General features: G+C 40.1%; 1 protein-coding gene across 1 annotated transcript in view; it reads right to left on the bottom strand.

Annotated features, from left to right (window-relative positions):
• SYNE1 (spectrin repeat containing nuclear envelope protein 1) overlaps positions 1–15,718 on the bottom strand; it is a 461,288-nt gene that overhangs the window by 138,550 nt on the left and 307,020 nt on the right. The window contains 4 exon segments of the mRNA XM_039220107.1: positions 140–271; positions 7,873–8,064; positions 10,860–11,033; positions 12,672–12,866. Coding sequence (XP_039076038.1) covers positions 140–271; positions 7,873–8,064; positions 10,860–11,033; positions 12,672–12,866 — 693 coding nt within the window.

Genomic DNA, 15,718 nt, shown 5'->3' on the forward strand with positions numbered 1-15,718 from the left:
CACGTCTTGTTTCTGTCCAAAGAAACGATAAAGGGGCACTTTGTGTTTAGTACAGAAGTAACTTGTCCATCGAAAACAGTTCCCTCAAGGTGTTTGCTTGGCAGGTCTACAGGCTAGAGGGAGGTCAGAAAGACTTTACTTTTTGTTGCTGGAGACTGCTCTGTCGCTGGTGGGTCCACGCGGTCCGAGCTTGGGCCAGCCATTCCTGCACGCCGGGGCTCTGACTGGCAGCTAGGTCAGCATGGCTCTCCTCTTTCTCTTGTGCTGTTCCCTGCTTTTAATGAAGCAGAATTCTCAGCATTCAAGAGATGGGGGTGGGGGGAGGGGAAGGGAGGTGATGGGCATGGAGGAGGGCCCTTGTGGGGATGAGCACTGGGTGTTATATGGAAACCAACTCAACAATAAACTATTTAAAAAATTATTGAAATTAATAGAAAGGTAAAAATAAAAAAGAATTAAAGGAGAAAGAGTTTCCCAGAAAAAAAATAATGAGGTAGAATTCAAGAGTCATGCTACCCACAGAAAAACCTTAACCAAATGGAGTAAATGCTACTTTAGTGTGGTTTGTGTAATGATACCAGAGTAGATCCATTTGGACATAAAACCACACTGGAAAAAAAAAAAAAAGTAACACGAAACCCATTGGATTTATGGTGTTTGCAGAAAGGAGAACAATAAATAGATGATTATACTCAAATATTTGAGGGGGAAACTGTCTACTTAGAGGCTAGGCTTTTTAGCTGACTGATGTGGTCGCCAGATACTCCAGGATGTTTTCCACGAGAATATAACTCTAGATCTCACTCCCTCTACCATCACCACCCAGACCAGACCGACCCCACTGTCATCTGGTGCCACTGCTGGCTTGGATTAATGTTTGGCTAAAGGAGAAAGACAGGAGTTATTGCTCATGACCTAGGCAAGAGTTTATCTTGCCTGCTTGATTGTTCTGGTGGAATCCGAAAGGCCTTCTCATAGTACATTACCAGAATGCAATTAGTTCAGAATGAGAGCCTTTCTACTCACATGTATGTATATGAAATTACACAAATCTTAATATAACTCCTTCACTAAATACTTATTAAATAAGCCTGTGCTGTGTGTCAGCCACTGTTTTAGGCTTATTCCACCAAGAAGCCAGACAAAGGCCCTGCTGGGGAGACAGACAATAAACAAACAAGACAAGTTAAGAGCCACAAAGAACATGACAGTAGATAATGGGATAGAAAGTCTGGGTGGCTCAGTCGGTTAAGCGTCCAACTCTTGGTTTCAGCTCAGGTCATGATCTCACAGTCCATGAGTTTGAGCGTGGGATTCTCTCTCTCTCCATCTCTTTCTGCCCTTCCCCAACTTGTACTGTCTGTCTCTGCCAAAATAAATAAATAAAGTTAAAAAAAAAAAAGGAAGAAAGAACGTGAAGGGGAAGGTTTCCTAGGCTGGTCAGGGAAAGCATTGGTCTTAAGAAGACACAACTGCATCAAGCTCTGAATGATGAGAATCCACCTGCCTGGCCCAGACCTGGGTGGAGGGCCCTCCAGGCAGAGGGAACAGTCGGAACAAAGACCATGAAGGGAAAGAAATATGGCATCTCAAAGTGCGCAAGCACAGTGCAGGGGCCAATGTGGCTGGAGTGTGAGCGCAGAGGAGGACAGCTTACAGCTGGCTTCCATGGAGGCTCAGTCCTGCTCTCCGCCTCCAGACCTTGGGTTCTTCCTTGTCAGATCTGACCACAGAATGGGAAGGCCGGTCCCGTCATCCAGCATGACTGGCCACAAAGACCCTTCTCTTCCTCTTAATTTTAGAATTCTACACTAAATATTAAGGGAAACAAATGGAGTTTGTTTACCCTTCTGTCCTCTTCATTAGAATTTTATGATTAAATTGCAAAATGTTTGAGATAGTGTGGAAATCATGTACTTTGCAATGTTGTTATCTCTTCTTGAAGTACAGTGAACTCCCAGAAACTGTGAACCCTACAGGTAATAGTATATATAATCTTCTCCCAGATTCTGAGCCACCTTAGCTCATAGGTAATTTCCTTTCCTTTAAGATAAGCTTTCTCCCAGCAGGAGAATATGGCTCCTATAGAACAGTGGGGATGCCATTGGTCTAAAGTATGCGATTTGCATTTCACAGGACCTTCAGAATGGGTGACCAGTGACACCCAGTTTAATATATACCCCACTCCCCCCAGGAATGCCTCCTACAGATAAGCAGGGATTTTTGTGAGGGTGGGAGGGATGGGGTGGACGGGCACATAAAGTTCTGCATGAGACAGATTCTCTCCCATCTGAGAATGCACCATACACCCAGCGTAGACTCTGAAAGATCCTGGCTCTTCTGGTAAGGACAAAACAGGTCAAAAGGAGCCTGCAAAGAATGACCCCAAAGAAGTCAGGTACCAGGTTGAAAGCTGTCCCCAGGGAGACCTGTCCCAGCTGACAAAACATGGCCATGACCATGAACTGCAGACTCTTATGGGATCCACTCACTCCCCCCTCTGCTTTGCTCTTTAGCAAAGGTTTGTTTTCAAAGCCCAGCCCAGAGACTCATGTGGTGACTTCTTCGGGGCACCACCTCACCCTTCTACACAGGTTACTCTGGTCCAACTGAGAGATTTTTTTTTTTCCAATTCCTCACACCAAATTTCTGCGTGGAAAAGTGACAACTGAAATGTTAGAGCTTATGGACAACTTAACTACTTCTACATGCACAGACACATATTCAGAATCTAAGATTTAAAATCTAAGATGACTCATATTTCACTAATTGAATCCACAGCTTTAGAGAAACAAAAATTAAACAGCATCAAAAGCAGATGTTTCGTATGTATTTTCTATGTGGTTTGGTTCAGTTTTTCAGCTAGTAAATTTTTCTTTGACTGATCCAGTCATTTTGAAACCTAAGACTTGGACCACAGGAAACAAAAAATGATTGAGAATACAGTTCAAATTTCATTCCCTTTCCCCTTGGGATGAGAAGGCACTGACAGAGGGAATAGAATAATGGTAATTATGTTCTAGAAGGTCTGATAACCCGTCTTCTCTCCCACTTAGGAAATAGGAAGTAAGGCTGCCTGTCACCAGAGCTCCCCCAGGGTGGGACTACATAAGCTGTTTAATTTGGAAATACTAGAAGAGTAGCCACTTTTGCCAGGAACATTCTTTAGAAGATTAGTGAGGATTGGAAATGCTAAACATTAAATAAAACATTTCTTTATAAAGCATTTTGTTATTTATATTGGGCAAACTTTCTGCTCCTCCAAAGGCTGATAATGTGTGAAAATGACCTAAACTTTTTATGAGGGAAGATACTATGTAATTTAAGAGATAGCATTACATGCCCATATGCCTTTGTCCCTTAACAAAGAGATGGGACCTATTTGGGGTAGGTGGGGAACGAAAGGGACTGGTTATTCTTGGATACATACAGAAGTCCAGTTAGTTAAAATATGGCTGTGATAGACATGACCATTTTGTAGGCAAGCAGCACTGAGAAATGGTGTGCTTACGGCCACACCACTGCAGCCATCCTGAATCATGTAAACCCTGAGCGGAGGGCACAACCCCACCAACGTCTGTATTCAACAGAATATTTTTTTTCCCAATCAATGTTTGCGAATTTCAGAATACCTCTGAATTTTTTACATGAAGGCAAATGATGATGGTAATAACAGTGTAAACGGGCCTTCTGTTGTTCCTACAGTTGGAAAAATAATCTCTTCAAGTGGCTCTAATTGTAAAAAATCAGTGTTTTCTCTGCTGGAAACTCATGAGACTAAAGATGAGGGAATAATATTTTATTTTATTTTATTTTTAATTTTTTTTAATGTTTTATTTTATTTCTAGAAGAGAGAGAGAGAGAGAGACAGCGTGAGCAGGGGAGGGTCAGAGAGAGAGGGAGTCACAGACTGAAACAGGCTCCAGGCTCTGAGCTGGCAGTCAGCACAGAGCCCGACGCGGGGCTCGAACCCACGAACCGCGAGATCATGACCTAAGCGAAAGTCGGACGCTCAACCGACTAACCCACCCAGGTGCCCCGTAGATATTTTAAAAATAAACAATGATCAGTTTCAATTCAGTGAAACGCTACCACATTTTCTAGTATTTATACTTCTAACAGCAGTGTGCTCAGGAAATCCCTCCACTTGTGGGCAAAGATAAGATCTTACTCAGTGTGAAGACTCCCCGTGGCCATGGGCAAGATTTGCTGGGTGTGAGCACCCAGGCTTTCAGGGAGCTCAGCCCTGCCCTGCCCCATCTCAAACTCAAGTGTCCAGCACATCAGGAGTTCCGCTCCTCCCAAAGGATGCAGTTGTTGTTAATTATTATAGTCACTCCTGTTTGAGCACTTACTGTGAGCATTACTTGCCTTAAAATCCTCAGGATTTTAAAAGCTGAATACAATATTTTTTTTTAATGTTTATTTATTTTTGAGAGAGAGAGAGGGAGACAGAGCATGGACGGGGGAGGGCAGAAAAGGAGGGAGACAAGAATCTGAAGCAGGCTGCAGGCTCTGAGCTGTCAGCAGAGCCCGACATGGAGCTCGAACTCAACAAACCATGAGAACATGACCTGAACTGAAGTTGAATGCTTAATCGACTGAGCCACCCAGGTGCCCATGAATATAATATTAACATCCCTATTTTACAGATGAGAAAACAGATTTGTAAGAAAACTGATCTATCAGAAAGGTTGAGGCCAAGTTCAAGGATCTTGCCCCAGGTCACCTGGTTGACAGCTGGTGTTATACCAGGATGTTAAGACTCTGGAATAACAGCTCCAAAGTGATGGTTCAAGAACTTAGTCTGACTTCTGTTTGGCACTAAGTTTTAAAATTAAGTGGCGATGTTTTCAAATTGGGAAATTTCAGACATAAATCCAAATGTCCCTTGTCTGGAAGGTTTAGCAATGCTGTCTGTAAACTCTTACATGACAACATTTGGAGCTTAGTAACTGATGCTTCTCTAACATGAGACCAGCTTGCCAAGCCCCTGATGGGTCTGCTTCACTAATTTATATTCCCTTCTCAGGCCCTGAGGCCTTGGCATTTGTGCCCTTACCCTCCCACCCCTACCCCTTCAATTCCCTTTTAATCCTGACATGTGCCACTGGTATATCAGGTTGTCCCTTCCCTTCCTATCTGCCTCTAGGGATAGAGACAACCACAGCTTTCTAAATGATAAGTATTCCCAGATGTGAAAACTTGAAGTCTCTCCCTTGATTTGGTTTCTTTAGAGATCAAGGTCATTTATATACCACCATTAAGGGGAAAAAAGCATTATGTAGTAGATTAGTAATACATTGTTATAAAACCAAGTATTTTACTGCAAACTTTTTCAGTTAGAAGATCCTTCTCATTCTGTTCAAATTTAATATTTTTATTTTTTTAATTGAATTTTAAAATTTTTATATTCTCTACTCCCTAATTTTAGTATTTTTAACACTTTACTTTTTGCTTTAATCCATAAAGTCAGATTACATGTACGTTTTAGGTTGCCGGATTTTTTTTACATTTACTTATTTATTTTTGAGAGACAGAGAGTGTGAGTGGGGGAGGGTCAGAGAGAGAAGGAGACACAGAATCTGAAGCAGGCTCCAGGCCCTGAGCAAGCATTCAACACAGAGCCCGACGTGGGGCTCAAACCCAAAATCCATGAGATCATGACCTGAGTCAAACTGCTTGGATGCTCAACTGACTGAGCCACCCAGGCTCCCCCATGTACACTTGTTTGTTTGTTTATTTATTTATTTATTTATTTATTTATTTGAGAGAGAGAGAGAGAAAGCATGTTAGCAGAGAGAGAGAGAGAGAGAGAGAGAACCTTAAGCAAGCTCCATGCTCAGCATGGATTCCGACACTGGGCTCGATGTAGGGCTCAGTCCCATGAACCTGGGATCATGACCTGAGCCCAAATCAAGAATCCAATGCTCAACTGACTGAGCCATCCAGAGGCCCCACATGTACATTTTTAAGTATGTAAATTTAAGGTGAAAAGCTGTATTTTGTCTTTATTTGCATTTATTTAACCAATATTGAGTTAAAATATATTTTCATTAGTTCATTGGACATTTGTATTTTTCCTCATTTGAATTGTCTCTCCCTATCTTTTGCCCGTATTTCTATTAGGTGACCTTTTTTAACTGACTCATAAAAGATTTGTGGGAATTAAGGGAATTAATACCTTGTCTTGTGAATTATACAGTTTCTTCCATATTTGCCCATACCTTTTCATTTGGTTACTATTTTTTTGGTCATATAGAACTATTTCATTTTTGTGTAATAGTTTTAAAGAAACTAAAACTCTGGGTTTGGGGCATACCAGCAAAGATCCTTCCCAACCTAAGATTTTTTTTTTTTTAAATACCTATATACCCAGAACTTTTCAGGTTTAAATATTTGGTCCAACTGTAATACTTTTCTTTTTTCCTGTCAAGAATAGGATAGACCATCTATTTTATCATAGTTCAAGTGGTTCACCTATTGTTTTCTTATTATTTTATCCACTGATTTGAAATGTTACCTTAACCATTAATCAATTTTCCTTAAATACTGGGGGCTCTTTCTGGAATATTTATTCTGTAAAATTTTTTGTTCATCCATTTATGGTTCCAATGCCAAACTATTCTAATTATTGTAACATTGTATTGTGATATATGGCAAGATTAAATTAGCCCCTCATAACTCTTCATTTTTGGAATATTATGGTTATTTTTAGATTTATTGTATTCCAGGTAAACTTGGAATCATTTTGTCACATTTTGTACAAAAATGTGTCACAATCCAAAACCAAAGTTAGTATTTTAGTTAAGAATAACTTGGGGTGCTTGGGACGCTCAGTTGGTTAAGCATGTGACTCTGGATTTTAGCTCAGGTCACGATCTCACAGATCATGGGATTGAGCCTTACACTGGGCTGCATGTTGACAGAGCAGAGCCTGCTTGGGATTCTCTTTCTCCCTCTCTCTCTGCCCCTCCCCTTCTCAAATGTGTGTGCTCTCTCTCTCTCAAAAATAAAATAAACATTAAAAAGAAATAAAGAAAAAAAGAATTTTTAGGTATGAATGGTAAAGAATAGATATGGGGGGGGAAGCATTCAACCACTTAAAAATAAAGGTTGAAAAGAAGAAAAAAGAATAGAAAGAGGAGAACAAAAATAAAAAACTAATAAAATAAAATTAAAAAAAGACAAGTCTACACACATCAGTAATCACAATAAATTTAAATGGTCTAATCCTGTCCTTTAAAAGTCAGAGATTTTCTGATTAGATAATATTTAAAACCAACAAAGTATAGCCAATTTTTTTTTTTATGAAGCAAATCTAAAATATAAAGACACAGAAATGTGAAATCAAAGGAAAGTTAAAGGATATAGTAGGCAAATACTATCCCCCAAAAGCTCCAGTGATATAAGACGAAAATTATATTCGGGAACAATAAGGTCACTACATGACCTAGAAAGGTCCAATTCACCTGGAATATGTGACAATGTAAGGTATGAGCCCTAAGTGAAAACATCTGAGTATTTCTGAAAAGTGGAATGTAGGAGAATAAAAGGAAAATGGAAAAAAAATGTTATAGAATATCTTAATCGATGACCTATGTTGAAATACTTTGCAAAAGAGCGTAGTTGCTGACTTTGGGTATTTGTTTTCATTTTTCTTTCTTTTCCCATCCTGCAATCTTCGGATCTATGGATTCAAACAGTCCTTATAAAACCTGTTTGAAAACCTATGCTAAAGCTTGTGGAAAGCGGGAGTGGACAGAAGTGTGGACCATTCCCCCAAGTGTCCCCTGATGGACCCCAGGCTGGGGGAAGGCAGGCAGCAGGGGACGGAGAAGTCCCCTTGCTGTAGGTGGCCGGGGCCCTCACCTGGATGAGGAGCTGTTTGTCATGCAGGGCTCTCTGCAGGTCCAGGAGGCTCCCCTTGAGGGTCCTCAGCTTCACCGCCAGCTGCTCGGCCTCCTCCTTGGTGTGGGCCTTGCCCTCCAGCAGCAGGTTGTCATTGTGGACTGACAGCTCCGATAAGGCCACCACCTTCTGCTCGATTTCCACCAGCATGTTCTGCAGCAACAGAAATAAGGATGCCATTCACATATCCTGCCAGCCTCTGTGAAGATTGCTTCTCACAGTTATACATCACACCTCCTTTCACCAAAAGCAGAGGACTTCATGGTGTTTTCCTACTTTTCTGACAGACCTGAAGAGGAGCTAATCGATTTTTAAAAATTCCTTGAGCTTCCTAATTTTTCTCTTCTTTAAGATGAGATGCTATATAATGGAAAACATTGGAAAAGGGCCTGGAAAGCATGGATAAGGAGAAAAGACCATTCCTTAGCGTTATCTCATTATTACAATTGCTATTATTTTAGTGTTCGACTCTAATGCTTATGACTAATAGTAGTAAAGACGTCATATGATCAACACTTTCTTGTTAATATAAAGAGGATTATTTCTTTTAAGACATTGCTTCTTTGTTTTTTTTTTTTTCTTTTAAGATTGGTTTTTATTTCTTGGTTTTAAATTTTTTAACATATGATGCATTTTTAAGCTTACATTTCTAAAAGTCCTCGTAAGAATTTTACTTTCACTTTCTGTGAAAACTCTCTAGGGCTGCCTTTTCTTCTCAAAAAGAGGCTAAATCCAAAGAAGGAGCAAAATAGTCTCCTTTCCTCCAAGGTAAGATTTAAACCACAAACCAAAAAAGAATGAAATAAAAACATCAAAGCTAAACCACTAACAACCATTTTGTTTTCTACAGAAACCATTTGTTCTTATATTCCTTATCTTTCTAATTTATATGCAATCAATATTAGTAATGAGAAAAGACATTTTATTTCCATACACAAAATCAGAAAAACTGCCATCACCTCTTAAGAATATAGTCTTGAACCAAAAAAACTAGAACTAAGTGGAAGCTTGAAATGTTTAATGAAATGAGGTTTAAAGGATGATTTCCTGAAGATTCTTTTTGAGAAACTGATACAATTCTATTCAGGATAGACTTTTCCATTAGGCAGAGTTACCACAGTGCTGAGGGCTCATAATACTTTTTAGAGGCCCAATAAAAATCTTAATCTCTTTTAAAATCAGAAGAGAAAAATGAATTAAAATAATGAACATGCAACAGTGAATCCAGCCTGGCTCATATGAGTCTTTGTACCAAAGCAGTTATAAAATAAAAATAAAATTTTTAGTATTTTTATAGAGGAAGAAGTCCACAGAAGCAAAGTGCCCAGGGCCCCAAAAGTCATAATGTAACCCTAGTAATAGCCACAGTTATAATTACACAACTGGCTACATACCAGATTTTTAACTGACTGAGGAACTGTTAGGTACTTGTGTGATTCCATTTGCTTCCATTTCTAAAAATATTGTCAAAATGCCATTTTAATCTTTCATAAGTATCCTGAAATATATTATCTGAATTGTGGACTTTACACATAGCTATAAAAATAGATATGTCTAAAAGAGAGAGGTAGGAGTAATGGTAAAACATAATTTTGGAATGTTAGTTAGTACACGTGCTAATTTTAAGCACTAGAAGGGAATGCTAAAAATGGATGTTTCTTTTCAGCAAAGAAACTTTAGGAAAGATGATAGAAAGAACAGAAAACATTTACACATGGTTCTCTATTCTGTCATCAAGGCAGAGAATGACAACGCTTTGCATGCACATAGATAAGTTGCCTGAAGAACGTAAAATCCAAGTTCTAATGATCAATATCACAATAAATCTAAATCATTGAAGGAATGATCAAAATAGCATACTATATATTAAGAAAAAAAGATAGTGTTCATTAATGATGTTTGTGTATTTCCTGATTTCAGTTAGGAGAAATATAAATTCATACATACTGATATTTAACCCTTAGATTAGGTAAGATTTCCTAGATACTTGCTACTTTGTTAAATGAAAGCGCTTCTGGACCTGCTTCTCCCGTGCATGAAGTCTATTATGTTGACAATCCTTGAAATTTGGTGATTAGTACATGGTAGTTCATTATCTGGTCTCTGTACTTACCTATGGGTTTGAAATTTTCTGTAATAAAGAGGTAAAAAATATTACAGTAAAAACCTTAATAATTCTTCCTTGCATTAATTCCTAGAGACCTCACACCAGAGGAAGGAAATTCTCTGCTCCAAAAGTCAACCTCCCTATGCTCAGTCTATCTGCCTGTAACTGACAGTGATTCCAAGTTGTCCAAGTAATATATCAGAATTAGAACCAAACTGGCAGCAGAGCACCAAGAAACACCTCCTGCTGTGTTGATCCATAGTCTGATTTGCTGATAACTAATTCTTTTCATTGGGTTTGTGCTCCTTACTGGCCACTAAATACAGATGCTGTAAGTGTTTTTGGTATTTATGGTCTTCAAAAAAATGTCCTTTAGGAAGCTCAAATTTAAAAAAAAATTAAAGTTTTATGTATTTTTGAGAGAGAGAGAGACAGAGCACAAGTGGGGGAGGGACAGAGACAGAGGGAGACACAGGATCTGACCCAGGTTCTAGGCTCCAAGCTGTCAGTACAGAGCCTGATGTGGGGCTCGAACCTGGGAACCACTAGATCATGACCTGAGCCAGAGTCAGATGCTTAACCAACTGAACCACCCAGGTGCCCTGAAGCTGAAAAGTTTCTAAAGAGTAGATACTACTAGCAAAAGTTTTCAAAATACCAAGTCCAACTTTGGATTTCATTAAGCTTTTGTAAGGTACTGTTGTTCCACTTTCAACATAGAAAAGATACGGATTGTGAAAAATTATATATCCATACGAAGTCTTTTTCCTATGATGTTTTCTGTGCGTAAACAATGCATTTGGTGCCATTGGCGTATCTCCTCCAGACCATTTTTTTGTACCTGGCAATCCACCAGCTGGGCCTCCATGTCCATAGGCTCCTGGGCTGTACCCAGGGCAGTGTCCAGAGTGGCCTTGGTGCTCAAGAGCCAGTGGTCCAGCTCGTCAGCTTCACAGCGGTACCTCTGCAGGGCCTGCTCCTGTCTCTGCTCCTCAAGCTGATCATTTAACTTCTCCTAATGAATCAAGTAGAAGGTAACACAGATCACTGCAAGGTACAGTCGTTAGGATTCGACACAACAGTACCAGGTTCTTAGCCAGTTTGCTCATCAGAATCACCTGTGAAACGTACAAACAAAATGGAACAAAAGCAAACAAAACATGCTTAGGCCACATCTCAGAGCAATAAATTAGAATTTCTGGAAGTGAGTCTCAACATTGGTAATTTTAGGAAGCTTTTCCGATGATTCTAATGGGCACCTAAAGGTTAAGGTAAGATTAAGATTAAGCGTCTTATGTAACATACCTATAGGGCTGGGCAAATAATGTGAATAATGGAAACTGACCAAGGATTACAACAGAACAATGGCATAAAGTGGTAAATGGCAAAACTGTATCTCAATGTCTGGGAAACTGCAAGGAGTGGTGGGACAGTGGCAAGCACAGGCAGGGCACCACCATATACTTTAAGGCAAGTTATCCACTACAGGAAGTGGTGACTCAGCGGTACTCGTTTCTTGAATGAAGACAGAAATTCAAAATTTTTGGTTACATCTCTGGGCTTTCTCCTTAATGGCAAATAATTCATTTTTTTTTTTTTTTAAATCCAAGCCAACCGTTTCATACTAAAACCCCCCAAAGATTTCATAGAGTGATTAGGGACAATATTAATGAATTACAAAAATTAATTCTTAAGGTAAGTACTCTAAATACCTTATTTTAAAAAATTAGTTCCTTAACGATTTACCACTGTCGTTATTTTTAAAGTTTTTATTGAATAGTTGCAAACAGAGATTAAATAAAGCTGACACATTGATTTTCAATGTCTCCCAAACAAAAAATATATGAATAGATGATTTGACTCATCTTATAATAGGTAAAACTGGAACGAGCCTATACACCCAACATTAGATCCATGTTCAACTGAATTATGGCATAACCAGTAGATAATAACATAATGTTAAGTTCATTTAATAAGAAATGTCCTGAGAACTAATTACGTGCCAGAGAAACGTTATCCTGAAGAAGCCCTGTAAAAACAAGGCAAGAGACACTCTAAAGGTCCATAAAGAGGTCTCTAGTCTAATCAAATTTATAGGAACCACAATATGAACATCATGTATGTTCATATTAGAATTACAAGAGAATAAAGAAAAAGCAAAATCACTCCTTTTTTTTAACCCATGTTATTGTTACCAAAATTTATTCATTAAATAATGTTAAAGTTAAGTAACATGAGAACCAGAATTGCAAAACCGTTTTCATGACCTAGTGTGCTCGAGTTGGCTAAGAGTGACTAAGGATTTATTCTCCAGGGAATTAGTAATACTAGTCAGAAAATGCTCTTATTCAAACATAGCAAACCATTATGCAGACCTTTTACAATTATTCTTCACAAGGCTCGTGTCTACCAAATTTTCCTTTACACATTCTCAATTTTTCAGGCTGAAATGAGTCAGAAAGCGGTGAAAAGACACATTCATGGCTGTACACTCAGCGCTCTATTCACGAGACCCTCCTTGAGGCGCACACAATACCAGCTTCTTCTGAGTGGGAAACTATAAAAATGTAGATCACGTAAAACAAACCCGCATGCTTGGCAACACAACTTGAAGAGTTAATTTGGACGCGAGCGGCACCTTCAGAGTGGTTACCTCCAAAAGCTGTCGCTTCCCTGATGCCATCATCTTGATGGTGGACATACGCTCGGCTAAGACGGTGAGCGTGGACTGTAAGGCCAGCTGTTCCGCGGGGTCGGACTCGGGACACTGGGACACCAGCTCTTCTGCCAGAGACGACTGGAGCTCACTGATCTCATCTTGCAGCATGAGAATCTCATCCATCAGTGCCTGTGGAGAAGACTGTGGAATCACATTCCTGTATGTACTTCTCTGGACTGAGACATCGTGTCATTAGCTGAGTCTCACATCGGTTGAGATTAGTGAAGATAATTCACATGGAAGTCGCTTAACCAGCAAACAGGTTCCGAAACGAAAGTACCAGGATGAATGCCAGGAAATTTCCGATTTCAAAACCACTTGTGTCACTAACATAAACAATTGAACAAGTTCATTAATCCTTTGGGCTTTCACTGGGCTCATCTGCAGTCCAAGAGGGGAGCTTGCTCGGTGTGAGTCTGAGTCTACGATTCTATATTGAAAGCAGAATTCATCACTTTCTTCCTCAACATGATTTTTCCCACTCCAAATTTCCCCCAAGTGTGAGCAACAACACTGCACTTTAACCCAAAGCTCACATTACACAAGACGAGGGTGAGCTGTCACCTGTTTCTATGTCATCACCCTCTCCTCATTCTTTCCTTTGCTTCCTGGCTCTAAAACCTGAAGTTCCTCAGCTAGCTTCCAGGTCCTTCTTTTCTCTCCTCATGGTCTCTCCCGGTCAATGTTCACTCCTGAGGCTTCAGATGTTTCCTGACGCTGAAGGCCCACAGGGTCATGTCCCGAACCCAGATATCTGTCCTAAATTTTAGGCTTGATACTCAACACACACATTTCATGGGTATCTCCAGCATGTTATCTATAAAGGCTGCTTCCTCCTCTGTCTTCTTCATCTCACTGAAAGCTCACACCCTCTCATTGTTCAAGCTCAAGACCTAGGTCTCACTCCTCACACCTCCTCTCCTTCCCTCACCATATCCAATCCCACACCAAGTCTTGCACAATGGACCCAGTGTGTCTCCCCAGCCCCAGCCCAAGTCAGAGCCAGCTCTCTTACCTGAATGGCTCTAACGGTCTACTGGTCAGCCTACCTGCTTGCAGGCTTACCTGGCCTCTCCAGCCCACTCTGCGCAAAGCGACTGGAGTGAGCTTTTTAAAAAGCTCTCACTTTAAAATTCTCTCATTTTCCTGCTTTAAAATACTTAGAAGCTTATTGCCTGTAAGATAAAAGCCAAGCTCCTGACCTTACCTGTACGCCTCATCGCTTTCCGCCACTGTACCACACTCTTTCCTCGCTTGCTACATTCCTGCCTTCTGTACTCAGTCCAGGATCTCCAGCTCTTTCTGGCAAATACCACGCTAATTTCTTTATTCATGTACTTCACAATTATAGACATGGTTTTTATTTCTCATTTTTGGATATGCTATGACTTGCTCTTTAACTGGAATCTTGACAGGAGAAATTCCTATGTAGGATCTGAATGGCGTGTTAGGAAACACAGATCCTACCACAGGAGGGGCCATTGGGACTTCAAGTAAAGAAACACAGGCTTTATATTTACCGATATTTCCTAGTTTCTGATGTACCTGTGCTTACACAGTTCATAGCTCTGCCACAGGACGGTAGGCTTCAGCACAATCCCAGTGCCTCCTCACAGTGGGCTCTCAATAAATATTAAAAAACAAAATACCGAAAAACCCTTCTCTTCCCCTTATGTCAAACATCATTATATACAGTTGATTTTTTTAATAAACAACTGTACTGAAGTCATCTGTGTACCTAGAAAAGTGCACAGACTCTAAGTATATAGCTCAATAAATTTCCACAAACTGCACATACCCACTCTTGCGACTCAGACCAAGAAACAACATCCCTAGGACTCCATAGTCTCTTCTGATCTCCTTCCTCTTTCTCAGAGATCACCACAGTGTTACCTGTAAACATCACAGGTTACTTTGGCCTCTTTTTGAGCTCTCTAAAAATGGAGTCACACCAGAAGTACTTTTCTGTCTGGCTTCTTTCCCTCCCTGTCATCCTTGTGAAAGGTGGTCATGCTGCATGCAGAGAGATGATCATTTTCACCACTGTGTGGCACTCCACTGTCACCTGGTTTGTGGATCTTTTCCAGTGAAGCCTTTCTCGTGGGTTCTTAGTAGTACCTCATTGTAGTTTTAATTGGCATTTCCCTGATGACTAATGAGATTGAGCATTTTTCAATGTGTTTTTAATGTTTGTTTATTTTTGAGAGCACGAGCAGGGGAGGGGCAGAGAGAGAGAGGGAGACACAGAATCTGAAGCAGGCTCTAGGCTCTGAGTTGTCAGCACAGAGCCCTCCGTGGGGCTCGGACTCGTGAACATGAGATCATGATCTGAGCTGAAATCAGACATCCCACCGACTGAGCTACCCACACGCTCCGAGACTGAGCACTTTTTCTATGCTTGTTAGCATCTGAATACCCTCTTGCGTGATTGCCTGCGAAAGTCTTTTGCCCACTGGAGACTTTCCTTTTCTTACTGATGTGTAAAGTTGTTTATATACTTCGGAGAGAAGTGTCTGTGTTCCTTCTGGTTCTGGGTATTGCAAACATCTGCTCTTACTTTGTGACATGGTTGTCCCTTAATGGGAATGACTTCCTTACTGGTGCCTTTTGCTAAAATGAAGTTCTTAAACTTATTGATTTATTACAGTCTAATAATATCAGTATTTTCCTTCGCTGGAAAAGTCAGGGTTAGGTTTTGGTGTCCTATTTAAGAGATCTTTGCCTACCCCAAGGTCATGAATATATTTTCCCAGGTTACCTTCTAGAAGAATGGTTTTCAAAGTGTGGCCCATGAAACAGTATCAGTCTATGCAAAATGTTTACCGATTCATGACAAGACAGAGCTACTGTAGGCGTCAAGAAACTTTTAAAGCAACTTGACATTGACACATCCAAGCAGTATTTTATTTTATTTTCTAAAATAGTGGTCTGTGATGGATCAGAAATTTTAAAAATTAAACAAGGTTAGTTACTACAGATAG

This window comes from Hyaena hyaena, unplaced genomic scaffold (genome assembly GCF_003009895.1).
Source record: "Hyaena hyaena isolate Hyena2069 unplaced genomic scaffold, ASM300989v1 scaffold_860, whole genome shotgun sequence".
NCBI classification, from domain to species: Eukaryota; Metazoa; Chordata; class Mammalia; order Carnivora; family Hyaenidae; genus Hyaena; species Hyaena hyaena.